General features: G+C 48.4%; 1 protein-coding gene across 4 annotated transcripts in view; it reads left to right on the forward strand.

The window, feature by feature from the left end:
• The window catches only part of XPNPEP1 (X-prolyl aminopeptidase 1), a 52412-nt gene that overhangs the window by 24559 nt on the left and 15382 nt on the right, over nt 1-12471 (forward strand). For 3 of the 4 annotated variants that reach the window (XM_045803067.2, XM_045803068.2, XM_045803069.2), the window contains 7 exons: nt 1264-1327; nt 2784-2888; nt 5173-5265; nt 5589-5732; nt 7407-7502; nt 9711-9792; nt 11292-11502. In XM_045803067.2, the coding sequence (XP_045659023.1) occupies nt 1264-1327; nt 2784-2888; nt 5173-5265; nt 5589-5732; nt 7407-7502; nt 9711-9792; nt 11292-11502 (795 nt within the window). The remainder of the gene's footprint in view (nt 1-1263; nt 1328-2783; nt 2889-5172; nt 5266-5588; nt 5733-7406; nt 7503-9710; nt 9793-11291; nt 11503-12471) is intronic. The other variant, XM_087862722.1, reaches the window with a different exon arrangement.

Genomic DNA, 12471 nt, shown 5'->3' on the forward strand with positions numbered 1-12471 from the left:
GATGCGCTGTGACTTGTTGCAGACCACATAGCGGGGCCTGCTGGAGGGCAGGTGTGACCTGGAGCTGTGTCGTGGTTCCCTCGCTGGCCCTTCTGGCATCTCTGTGGGTAGTGGTCCCGTGGCTGCTTTAAGGCTGTGGCTGCAGCTGCCTTGGTGGAAGGACAGGAGTGAGACGTGGATGCCCTCTCACCCCTACTTCGTGTTGACCTAAAAATGCCCTGATCCAGCAGCCCCATTCTCCATCCTCAGCATTCTTAACCCTGCTGGGCCCTTTAGTTCGGGAGAAACCTGCCAACAGTAGAAGGAGCAGCAGGTCTTGTTTCCAGCCTACCACGTCCTGGCCCTGCTGCTGACCTGGGAGTGGGCAGGTTGCTTAAAGACTCTGTCTCACCCTTCAGTTTTCTCATTTGCCAGTAGTCTTATCCTGGAGGGTCGTTATGAGGATGAGAGATAATGTGTCATATGGGAGCAGCATGGCAGAGTGCTTCAGAGCCCAAGTTCAAAGCTTGCCCCTGCTACTTGTGTGACTTTGGGGAGGTTACTTCACTCTCTGTGTTTCACTGGCTGTTCGTGGAAGTGGCACCCCATGGCCGTGTACCCTCTGCATGGGAATGAGGACCTCCTGTGTTCTTCAGTCTCCAACCCCTTCCATTTAGAGGCAAGGAGATGGCAAAGACCTGGTTTGGGACGTGATGTTTTCTTTTTCTGAAGTCTCCTGGATTGGAGGGAGTGTTTCCATTTATTTCCTAATAGGAAGGGACAGGGTCTGCATGGGAGCGATTGATGACGCTGCCTTGGAGGGGAACACACACAGGAAGTTGGAAAACAAGCTCATGCCTAAAGAGATCCCAGAATTATTGGCACCTAAAACAGAAATTCAGCCTTTCTTTTCAGAAAAATAACAGATGCCTAAATGTCAGTGGCAAGAAAGGGGGATGGCTGTAGGTTTGTTTTTTTGACTAAGATCTCAGTGAGGAAAGAGCAGTTTATTATGTTTTGTCTTAATTTGCTTTGTTCTGCAGAAGAAATAGAGGCTAGCAGGCATAGCTGTTTTAGCCCATAATTAATTAGGGTCTTCTGCAGCGTGTACTAATTTTTTTTTATGTTCAGCTTGACTTTTCTGCTAGGCTGTCTGTTCCTCGAAGGTGCCAAGGCTTCACCAGCTTCTGTGTCCCTGCTGGGCTTCGCACACAGCGGAGCACGTGGAGCGCGGTCAGCACGTGACCGGTCGAGGTCCACTTCATCATCCTTTTTGTTTTCCAGAGTGAGTACATTGCTCCGTGTGACTGTCGGCGGGCCTTCGTCTCTGGATTTGATGGCTCTGCGGGTGAGTTGCTAAATTTTCTCTCTGTTCCTTCTGTACTTTTGTTTGCTTCCCAAAAATAACCGGGCCAAGTTTCAGCCTATGATAGAACCAAAAAGAAAATGTATACCAGACGCTTCCCCTTGAGCCTCTGCAGAAAGGTGTGAACTCCCAGCATCCCCCAGCTCTCCAAGTTCACCTTTTAGTGGCCATTTTCTCGATGCTTTGGCTATTAAAGTTTCACTTATTTTATTTCAATTTTTATTTTTTGCTAGTAAAGTTTTAAAACATTTTTATTTAAAAATATTTTGAACTTTTCATTGAATATAGCATACATAACAGAAAATTGTATCAGTGATTGGGGTGCCTGGGTGGCTCAGCCATTAAGCGTCTGCCTTCGGCTCAGGTCATGATCCCAGGGTCTGGGATTGAGCCCTGCATTGGGCTCCCTGCTTGGCGGGAAGCCTGCTTCTCTCTCTCACACTCCCCCTGTTGGTGTTCCCTCTTTTGCTGTCTCTGTCAAGTAAATAAATAAAATCTTTAAAAAAAAAAAGGAAAGAAAAGAAAGAAAAGAAAAAAGAAAATTGTATCAGTGAAACTGAAAATACCTGTGTAACTAGCACTCTCAATAAGAAATGGGCACTAACAGCACCCCAGAACCTCTGCCTTAGCTTGCAGATCCTGTGTAGTTCTCTAAGTGGCTTTGGGGTTCAGTAATTTCACTTTCAGTTTGAATAACAAAGGTTAATGTTGAGCTGCACTGGTGCCCTGCCCGAACGTTTCCAAAACTGTTGTGCTGTTGAGTTTTAGGGTGACCCCCCCCCCCTTCAGACTCCCATCTGTGAAGCTAGCTAGACTCGGCAGGAACTGCTTCCTTTCATAAAAGTGCTTGTGTTGGTTCGCACCTCAGGATTGCTTTTGGGTGGCACCTCTGCCGAAAGCCCCAGTCTGCCAGGCCTGTAGGAACCGAGGGCAGGTTGGGGTGGGAGGCGTCAACTCCCTGCTGGTGGCTAGTGAGTCACTGTACTTAGAGTCCAGTTGGTTTCTCTCAGGAAGGGTGAAGCAGTTCCCTTGGGGTATTTGGTGGAGCAGACCGCTGTGATCACTGTGCTGGAATCCTTTCCACCTCTGTCTTGTTGACTATGAGGCCGTTTTGACCATAGGTGCATAGCCCCCTCCTGTTGGCCTTGACTCGTGCTGGGCAGATGGGGTACCGTGCTGGGACCGGTCAGCCTGGGCTGCCTGAGGACTGCTTCCTTCAGAGCTTGACCCACTGCTGGTTCTCAGTGGCATCGTCTTCTCTTGCCTAGAGTTTTTCCTGGAGTCAGAGGCCCATCTGTCCCACTAGAGTGAGTGGTGGTGGGAGGCTGGGCTGCACAGGAGCCGGTGCTTCTCACGGTGCTTGCCTGCCTGCTGCTGCTGCGTGCAGCTTCTGTGTGGTTTCAGAAACCTTTCTCTTTCTTTCGTTCCCCTGCTCCAGGCACGGCCATCATTACGGAAGAGCATGCGGCCATGTGGACTGATGGACGCTACTTTCTCCAGGCAGCCAAACAGATGGACAGCAACTGGACGCTCATGAAGATGGGTGTGTAGAGGCATGGCCAGCCCAACTTTAGTTGGCCAGCTTTGGGAAGCGACGCTAGAGTTCCTCAGGGTTTCTGGATCTTAACCCTTTGATGAGGTCAAGGGTGTGTTGGTCTGCTTGGACTGCCATAACAAAATACCGTGGACTAGGAGACTTAAACAACAGAAATTTATTTGCTCAGTTCTGAAGGCTGGAAGTCTGAGATCAGGGTGCCAGCCTGGTCAGGTTCTGGTGACAGCCCTCCTCCTGATTTACAGACGGCCGCCTTCTCACTGTGTCCTTACCTGGCAGAGAGATAGATCTCTCTTTTTCTTCTTAAAGGGCCACCAATCCTATCAGATTAGAACTCTACCCTTATAATTTCAACAAATGAATTTTTGGGGGACACAATCCTGTTCGTGGCACAAGAAAGCCCTCTTTCTCTCACTTATACATGCACACGCACACACAGAGGCAGACGTTTGTTATAAATGGACAGGCTCGTGGCCTTTAAACTTTTTGATTGCGTGCCTCTGTTAATGGCGCACGTGCCCTCAACTTATATGTATACTTGTTTATATGTTTATACATATGTACTGGTGTCCATCTGCATTTCAAATGTGAGTAAAGATACATTTCTTTATTTTTTAGAAAAAAATAAATACAAATAGACATCTTAATACTTTCTTCTTGCACTCCAGTGGATCATTCAGTGTACCCCTGGGGTATGGGTATCTCTCTTTGGGGCCCACATCTCCAGCTGTCAACACTGAGGGTCAGAGTGTCAGAGGAGCGAATTCTGTCTGGCTGTTCTTTCACGTAGGTATGTAGTGGCCCCAGGGGATGAGTCCTCCTTCCTTCCAAGTCCCCCTCTACTTCACTGTGTCTTCCCTAAGCCCCCCTTTCCTCAGGCATTTCTCCGGTGAAGGGAAGTTCTGGTGGGTTTGGTTGGGGAGTGATTCATCCGTAGGATTTTGCCAGATATCTGTCTGCTAGGAAATAGCATGACTTCATCCTATAAAAGTCATACTAGGAGCATTAAAAGAAACTTCGTTAGTAAGTGGCTTTAGCGGTTTGGAAAAAAATAGCAAAGAATCAAATAGCAAAATAACAACTCAGTGCCAGCTTTTAGGCAGTTTTTTGGAATTGAGATTCATGAGCTCATTTCTTTATAAACCTTTGAACTTCCCGTCTGTGGTTATGTGGTTATCAGCAGTCAGTAGGGAAAACAGTAAAGATAAGTACTGTTTTAGAATATATGAACTTTCACTCTAAATACAGATCTATTTCACCAAGACATTAACTTTTTAGTAAAAATCTGATCAGTTAGGAAACATACATCCAAACGTAGAAGGTATTGGCTTAAATGGAAGAAAAACTGGAATATCAGAAATAACTTCAGTTCCTTTCTTGAAGCTTATTTGGTGCCCTGTGACTAGTGTCTTGGAAATGGGAAGGGCTTTTTGCTCTTGGGAATTGGGAAGCCAGGGAGCCATCGTAAAGATGATGGTGACCTTTGTGGCCCTCTTGTCATCTTTGGAAAGATTTCTTTGCTGCTGAGACTGGTGTTCAGCCCTCCAGTCAGGCCTGGTTCAGGGGTGGGAGCCTCCTGTCTGCCACCCTGCCTTCCAGTGCGGGGAGAGCGCCGTGGCATGTTTCCCTTACCTGGTGTGAGATGTTTGAGCGAGGTCCTCCGCTCCCCGCCTTCACCAGTCGCCACCCAAGTGCTCATCACGTGCGCAGTGGTGGTAAAGTGACCAAAGTGGAGAAGATGTTCTTCGCAACGACTCCTGTGCTGTGGTTTCAGTGATGCTCAGGAAGCCGTTTTTACCAGGAGTCGAATGAAAATCTTGCCTTTTCTTTTTTTTTTTTGTCTTCTTACCCCTATGTTTTTTTTTTTTTTTTAATTAATTTATTTTAGAAAGAGAGAGGGAGAGCACGAGTGGGAGGGGCAGTTGGAGAGGGAGAGAGAATCTCAAGCAGACTCTGTGCTGAGTACAGAGCCCCATGTGGGGCTCGAGCACACAACCCTGAGATCATGACCTGAGCTGAAACCAAGAGTCAGACACAACCAGCTGTGCCACCCAGGTGCCCCATCATATGCTTTTAAATACGCCATCTTACCCTTCTTACAGCCTTCCAGGATTAAGGAAAATTCAGATTTTTCCAAGTGCTGCCAATCCACCTTATAGAAGGTGCTTCATAAGACCCTGTTATCATCATGTTGGTGAATTGCATCCTTCTGGGTAGGACTGTGAGCTTGGGTCCATTGGGAATTGTTTCTTACATGTTCTTCCCTCTGTAGGCCTGAAGGACACACCAACTCAGGAGGATTGGCTGGTGAGTGTACTTCCTGAAGGATCCAGGGTTGGTGTGGACCCACTGATCATTCCCACAGGTGAGTGAGCTGGAGTCCTTCCAGCGTGGGTGAGGAAGTGGATTCTCGATGGTTCTCCATACTCTTTGTTTCCTTGTGGGACTTGGATCATTTGGGGGCTCAGCATGACTTGATGTCACGATAAAGGTCAAGGTGAAGGAAAGAGGCCTGGCAGAGAGGCAGGGGAAGGCTGTTGGTGGTGAAGATAACTTTTTTACAGTTACTTATCGTACACCCCCAGCGCTAGGCCACGGGAGGATCGCCTCTCAGAAGGCACTGCTGCCTGCCTCAGCTGAAGCGGCATTCGGTTCATGCATGGCTGGGCCACGTGTATTTCTCCCCAGATTACTGGAAGAAGATGGCCAAGGTTCTGAGAAGTGCAGGCCACCACCTCATCCCTGTCAAGGAGAACCTTGTGGACAAAATCTGGACAGACCGTCCTGAGCGCCCGTGCAAGCCCCTCCTCACACTAGGCCTGGATTACACAGGTCAGAACCCTGCTGCGCCCAACAGGGCCCCCAGCCATCGTCCCCTCCACCTGTCACCCTTCTCCCCGTCCCAGTCCTCTGTACCAGAGTTGAGCTTGAGTGGATGGCAGAATCTTGCCCCAGGCTGGCACAGTGTGGCATTTGATGAAAGGAGCAGCTCTATTTGTCTCCATAGTGGCCACCTACTCGCCACTTATTTTGCATAATTTATTCTTGCCACGCTCTTCTGGGCAGACCTTTGGCCTCTGCTCGGATGGCTTTTTTACCACACTGTTGGTAACTGCTTCTCTAACATGTCTGATATGGAAACAGGGCCCGGGGGTTTCTAGGTTCCATTTCCTTTTCTTCTGCCTGCATTTGTAGGTTTACCTTCGTAAACCCTCTCCCCCGCCCAACCCTATATCTGGTACCTTCTGCTTTAGAGGCTTTGGGTGTGGGTGGGTTTCTTTGGCCTGTGTGATAGTGGTCGGTGACGAGCGAGCAATGTGAACTGTTAGTGGGAGCTGAAAGTGAGGATTTATGGAAGGAACAGCGAGGGATGCAGAGAGAGGCCAGGGAGGTGGGGCCAGGAGAGGGAGCTGTGTGGTAGAAACAGAAGAGGAGAGGTGGATGGGGGATGTCTGGAATGTAGGCAAATTGCCCAGAGGGGTCCTGGGAAGAAAGCATTACAGCCCAGACTCTTGCCAAGTTTTAAACAGCATTCCCGAGCTGATCTTCAAAGCGGTGTTGGTTGTGGGGGCAGTGCCCAGCTTGCTTTCCCTGTGACGCCCTCACCGGAGCGCGGTGCAGACTGAGGGGGATAGGTCCAGTGAGTGGCCCAGGGTCAGCTAAACATTTTCCATGAGCATGGTTTGAATTTTTTTTTAACTGAATCAGAGGCTTGGACCTATTGCTTATAGGAGAGGGGAGAGCAAATGTTGGGGCTAAGACTTTTGTTTAGCAAACATGAGTGCCTAGGACACTGTGCCAGGTGCTGGGTGAGTATGGCAGACGGTTACCCTATTCCCAGGGGGTTGTAACCTGAGTTGTAAGTGCCTTTTCATAGCACGTGAGGGTTGTGTTCGTGGTGGTGATGGGGTGAGCTTCTCTCGGGCTACAGTTTCATCTGGAGAGCCGCAGGGAGACCCTGGCTGTGACAGGGCAAGTGTGATTTGGAAGCAGTAGTCACAGTGAGTCAGATGGCAGGGAGTTCCTAGGTCTTGGCACCAAGACACACGTCTCTGGGCTCCAAGAACGTAAAGTGGTGGGTGATATTCCCCTGGCCTCTTAGACTGGCTGAGTTTTCTCTGCCAGGCAGTATGTTCCAGTGTTGCTGGATTAATTGTCTGTCTTCCCTTCTAGATTGTAAGCCCCGTGCGGGCAGGGGCTGGGTATCGCTCAGAGCTGGAACTGCAGTGACCAGCACAGTGCCTGGCAGATATCTGTGCCTGGGAAGTCTCGAGACTTCACAGACATTTGTTAGACTAACGGATGCATTAATTTTGTGGGTGAGGCAGTCAGGGCTCTTGAAAGCCAACAGGCTTGGACAGAGGCTTGAATCCAGGGCTCCTGTTTGCTCAAGTTAACATGCTCCCTCTAAGATGTGGTGCTGGCTAACAATGTTTGGGATGGGTTCTTTCACTTGGCTCCTGTGGGTCCCTGGAGCCAGATCGAAAGCACGTTTGTTTCTTGCAGGCATCTCCTGGAAGGACAAGGTTGCAGACCTTCGGTTGAAAATGGCTGAGAGGAACGTCGTGTGGTTTGTGGTCACTGCCCTGGATGAGATTGCATGTAAGAGCTCTGGCTTTACTGTGTGGGCGTGGCACCCAGTCTCTCCCTTGGTCCTCTGGGAATCTGTGTGTTCAGGCCAGTCAGCTTTCTGAGTGGCCAGGGAGTAAACAAAAGACTATGTCACCAAATGGGTACATGATAGACCAAATAGGATGGAGAAAGAATTATAGAGAATGCGGAGAGGAATGTGGTTTTGCCCAGAGTAGTAGTATAGCCAGGGGCTGATGTTGAATCAGTGGTAATGTCCACCTCTGGCCAGTTTCTTCAGGACTGTGACCGCTGAGGAAGGACATTTCTTCTTAACATTTTGTGTCTGTCAACATTCACGTGTCTCTCTAGCTGAAGAAGTGGCATCATAGGAGATTATTTTTTTTCTCTACACTTTTCCTCTAGTTCCCTAAGTTCTTCACAGTGAGAATGTTCTAGAAATACTTCTACCTCAGAAAATTCAGGAGCTGAAAATTCTTCACCAACCTTTTTGATACAGTAGCAGTTTGTGAATCTTTATGTAACCCTTACGTAATTGTTCAGTACCGTGTCATCCCCTAGAACCCGAAGGAATCTGGTTGAACCTTCCTGTTCTGTCTTCTGTTTTCTGATTGGATTTGACCCAGGGTAACTGAGAAGAAGCACTACCTTCTCTTTTTATTTTCTCACTAGAGAAAGAGACCCTACTACACAGTGTCCTATCTTTCCAACCCCAGCCCCAAAACTTTGTCAGATACCAGTGATGCTTGACATGTGTGTCATGTATCAGTGATTGATATCCTTAATTAATTAACAACCTTGACATTAGAGCAAATAACGTATATAAAGTTAATTTCTCCCTTTGATTTTTAAGAAAACACATTCCTATTGTGGAAAACCTAGAAAATGTAGAGGAAATAAAAAGAAAAAAAAAAATCACCCATAATTTTGTTACCCAGAGATAGTCACTGTTAGTTAATATTCTGTGCATATATAAATATTATAGCTTGATTTTTCCAATGTATCTGTATACTCTAAGCATATATAATCATAATTTAAGTAAAAACAAATATCCTATCATATGGTTATACCATAATTTACTTAGCCATTCCCCTAAGGATGACCTTTGGGTTATTTTTGATTTTTATCATGATTTTATTATGATGCTACCATCAAAATCTTAGTGCATCAAAATCTGTGTTTTGGTTTCCGATGATTTTCTTCTATTTGTGGTTGGCTTTTAGCGGTGGTATTACGGGTTAGAGGGTATGTGCATGGTAGGGCTTTGGACCCATCTTGGCCATTTACCTGCCAGAAATGTGTACGGTGGATATGAATATGCCTGTCCTGCTACACCCTCACCAGCCCCAGCTAGTGCCGTTTTTAAAAAGTGCTAGTCCGACAAGTAAAAAATGTTGCTTCATTGATTTACTGTGAGAAACCATTATTCTAAAATAGAGGCAGTGCTTTTCTCACCACGGTCGTCTTTATACTGTGTTCTTCAGGAGAGCAAGCATCAGGCAGCTGGAAGCTATGGGACCATAGGTAGCTATGCTCTCTGCTGGCCTGTGGAGTTTCTTAAACATACAAAGACCTCCCCAAACCCCCCTTGACACTGGCTGTAGGCAGTTCCTCCACTCCGATTTGGTACCACAGCCTACCCTTGGGTGGGCTCGGATTTGGGTTTCATTCATGGGCCTGAGCCCTGCTGACTCATTGCTTTTGTTCCTGTGTTGGGGAGCTCCGCCTCCACGGGGCTCCTTGACTCAGCCAGAGGGCCTTGTTTGCGCTCCCTCATCGTGGGTGGGTCTCAGTTTTTCTACCCTAGTCCTTTGCTTCAGCAGGGAGAGAGCGCTTGGCTGTTTTCCCTCACTTGGGAGTGCCAAAGGTTTTCCCTGCAGCAGGGCCAGGCCTGGCAGGTCACCACCAGGCGGACCATTTCAACTCTTTGTTTGGAGGATAATTCTCAAGTTTTTTTTACTAACTTCCATTCTGTTCCTGGGACAGTGATGTGGCAGCATAAGAAACAGTTCTGGTGCCATCATTTGGCGGACATGAGCAACTGCAGCTCAAAGGTGGAAGCAGGAAGTCAGGTTTCCTGCTTTTCTGAGAGATGCCACCAAATCTTTCCACGGAAGCCTACCACGGAAGCCAAAGTGCTTCCCTCCCCCTATAATCTATCTGTTAAAATCTCAAGTCAGGCAGGTGACAGGGTCTTTTTTTTTTTTTTTTTTTTTAAAGGGCTGTTCAATCTCCGAGGGTCCGATGTGGAGCACAATCCGGTGTTTTTCTCCTATGCAATCATAGGATTGGAGACGATCATGTGAGTGTTTGCCCCACACCGGAAGGGCCTCCCTTCCTCGCAGCTCCTCAGCTGCCCCGTCCCTCTTGCTGGTCAACCCCATCACTGCCTGAGGTCCTACCGATGTGCTGCTTTTCCCCTGTCCTGCCTCCTCTGCCTTGCCCTTCTGGTCTTCCTAAACACGAGGTATTTTTTACATCCTGCCTTTCTCTCAATCTCCCAAATGACTTGAAATCTGTGAGAATATCTCTCGTACTAGGAGATAAAAAAAAATAAGTACGCAGGGACATCAGAACAAAACCAGAATGAGGTTAGTTCACAAAATTTCTGCCGCAAGGTCTTGGTCAGGCCGCACATTTGATGCTGTTTTGTAGCAGCCAGTGCAAAGGGATTTATAGGCTCTGTTACACAGTCCTGGGTCTACAATTCAAATAAACCCAGGCATTTGGAAGGTCAGAAATGACACAGGAAGAGCCCCTCAGTTGTGCTTTGTCCAATTGCCTAGCTGTTAAAGAATTGCTTGTGGCCTTCCTGTGGTTGCTTTTCTATTTGGCTGTCTCTCTTTATTCTGATAACGTTTATTAAGTTGATAGGATCTCTGTTGGGTGCTAGGACGAATGAGACAGGCTGGGTCCTGGGCTAGAGTTGGGGAGATGAGTGTCTCTTCAGGGGATTCAGGCATGTAAGTGGGCACTAACTTGTCAGTGGGATGGGTACGGGTGTTATCGGAGGGGCCTGGCCTACACTGGAGGGTCAGAGGAGACTGACGAGTAATACTGAAGCAGAGATCAAGGGCACATGTGAGTTGGCAGGGGAATGGGGAGCCAAAGGAATGGTGATCTAAGCAGAGGGAAGAGAATTGGCAGTAGCTCTGGGCAGCAGAGAGCACCATGCCTGCTGAGGACCTGGAGTGGTTCAGTGTGGTTGGAACGTGGAGTGTGAGGCCGGAAGGTGAGCAGGGGCCACATAAAGGAAGGCCTGTGAGCCAAGTCCAGGAGCTCAGACCTTTATTCTGAGGACACGGGGGAGCTATTGAATGGATTTTTTGCAAGGAACCACATGATCAGGTTTGCAAATCATAAAAAATACTGTGGCTGTGAAACTGGGATGGCTAGGGCAGGACTGGATGCAGGGAGATCAGCTGGGAGGCTGTGGCACTAATCCAGTGGAGAGACGGTGCAGCCTGAACCTGGCTGGTGACTGGGCAGAGCTAGAGGCAAAGCTGGACAGATTTGATGGTGATACAGACTGTAGGTCCAGAGATCTCAGTGGAGGGAAGGAAGGACATCAGGGGCAGTGCCCAGGTCTTGGCTGGGGGAATGAGGTGAATGGTGATAACATACACAGGGAAAGGGTCACAACTTGGAGAGCAGGATTTGGGAAAGGAGTGGGGAAGAAGGAGAAGCTGCTTGGTTTTGATTGCTAGAAGATGGAGCCCGTTGTATACTTGTGGGTCCGTGTTCCCCCCCTTGCTCACATGCCCTCCTTTCTCTGTCACTTCACCTCTCGCCCCTCTGCAGGCTCTTCATTGATGGTGACCGCATAGATGCCCCCAGTGTGAAGGAGCACCTGCTTTTTGACTTGGGTCTGGAAGCTGAATACAGAATCCAGGTGCTTCCCTACAAGTCCATCCTGAGCGAGCTCAAGGCTCTGTGTGCCAATCTCTCCCCAAGGGAGAAGGTGTGGGTCAGCGACAAGGCCAGCTATGCCGTGAGCGAGGCCATCCCCAAGGTTGGTAGCCCCACTGAGGCCCATTCAAGGCCGACCACATTCCAGCTGCCAGCCCCTTCCCAGTTCCGGCATCCTGCAGCTTTGTCTTCGAAACAGAGGTTGTTCTGGAAGATCTCTGGGACTGGCTGTTAGGTGCCCTGTCCCTGGAAGAGCCCTTTGAACTGGAGTCGTATTGAGAGTCTGAGGGCCCTTAGAATTCATGGAGTCCTCTGTGTTTTCTGGAGTGTGGCATGAGAGATGATTTTAGGCAGTGTATGTTAAAACTTAGGTTTATTTAAATGTTAATCTGTTTTAAAAGCAATTTAGTATATACTAGAAAAAACATTTTTAGCATTTGAGACCTCGAGGTTGTAACAATTATTTCTTAAGACAGGGTTTAACAAACTAAATTGATTTAAAGATGGTCTAAAGAAAAGTATTAAGTAAATAAAGGTCTAGAGGGCAGGCAGCCAGGGTAAGAGCTATGTAGGTGGTATGAGGAGGCCTGAAGTCTGGAAAGCACGGTGTGCGCCCCCTTCCCACCTAATTTTACAGCTGAGGAGACTGGAGGCCCAGAGGGGCTTGGGAAGTTGGGGACCTGTCGGAGGTCAAATGATAGTGATAGCCTTGCCCTTTACTGAGCCCCTGCTGGATGGTGCTAAGCAGTGCACAGCTGTCTCCTCACTTTAACTAGGGCTCAGGGCAGGACTGGAATCCAAGCCACCATGGATATAGCCTTTTCGACTGTCCTGCCCTGGGCCTCTGGCTGCCAAGGGGATATCCAAGCCCAGGGGTATTCTCTCTTCTCCATCTTGGGAAGAGCCTAGGCCTGGTCCACTAGACCTGCCTTGCCAGTGCACCCTGCCACTCTCACACTGTGTGACCCTCAGTTACTCTGAGATTTGCTTCCTTGAGCTAAGTTAGGGGGTCATGCCTGCGTTCTCTGTTTCATGAGGGATATGCATGTGAGAACGAGGGACTAGGAGAATG

This window comes from Ursus americanus, chromosome 6 (genome assembly GCF_024610735.1).
Source record: "Ursus americanus isolate L20-20 chromosome 6, mUrsAme1.1.p, whole genome shotgun sequence".
Classification (NCBI taxonomy): Eukaryota; Metazoa; Chordata; class Mammalia; order Carnivora; family Ursidae; genus Ursus; species Ursus americanus.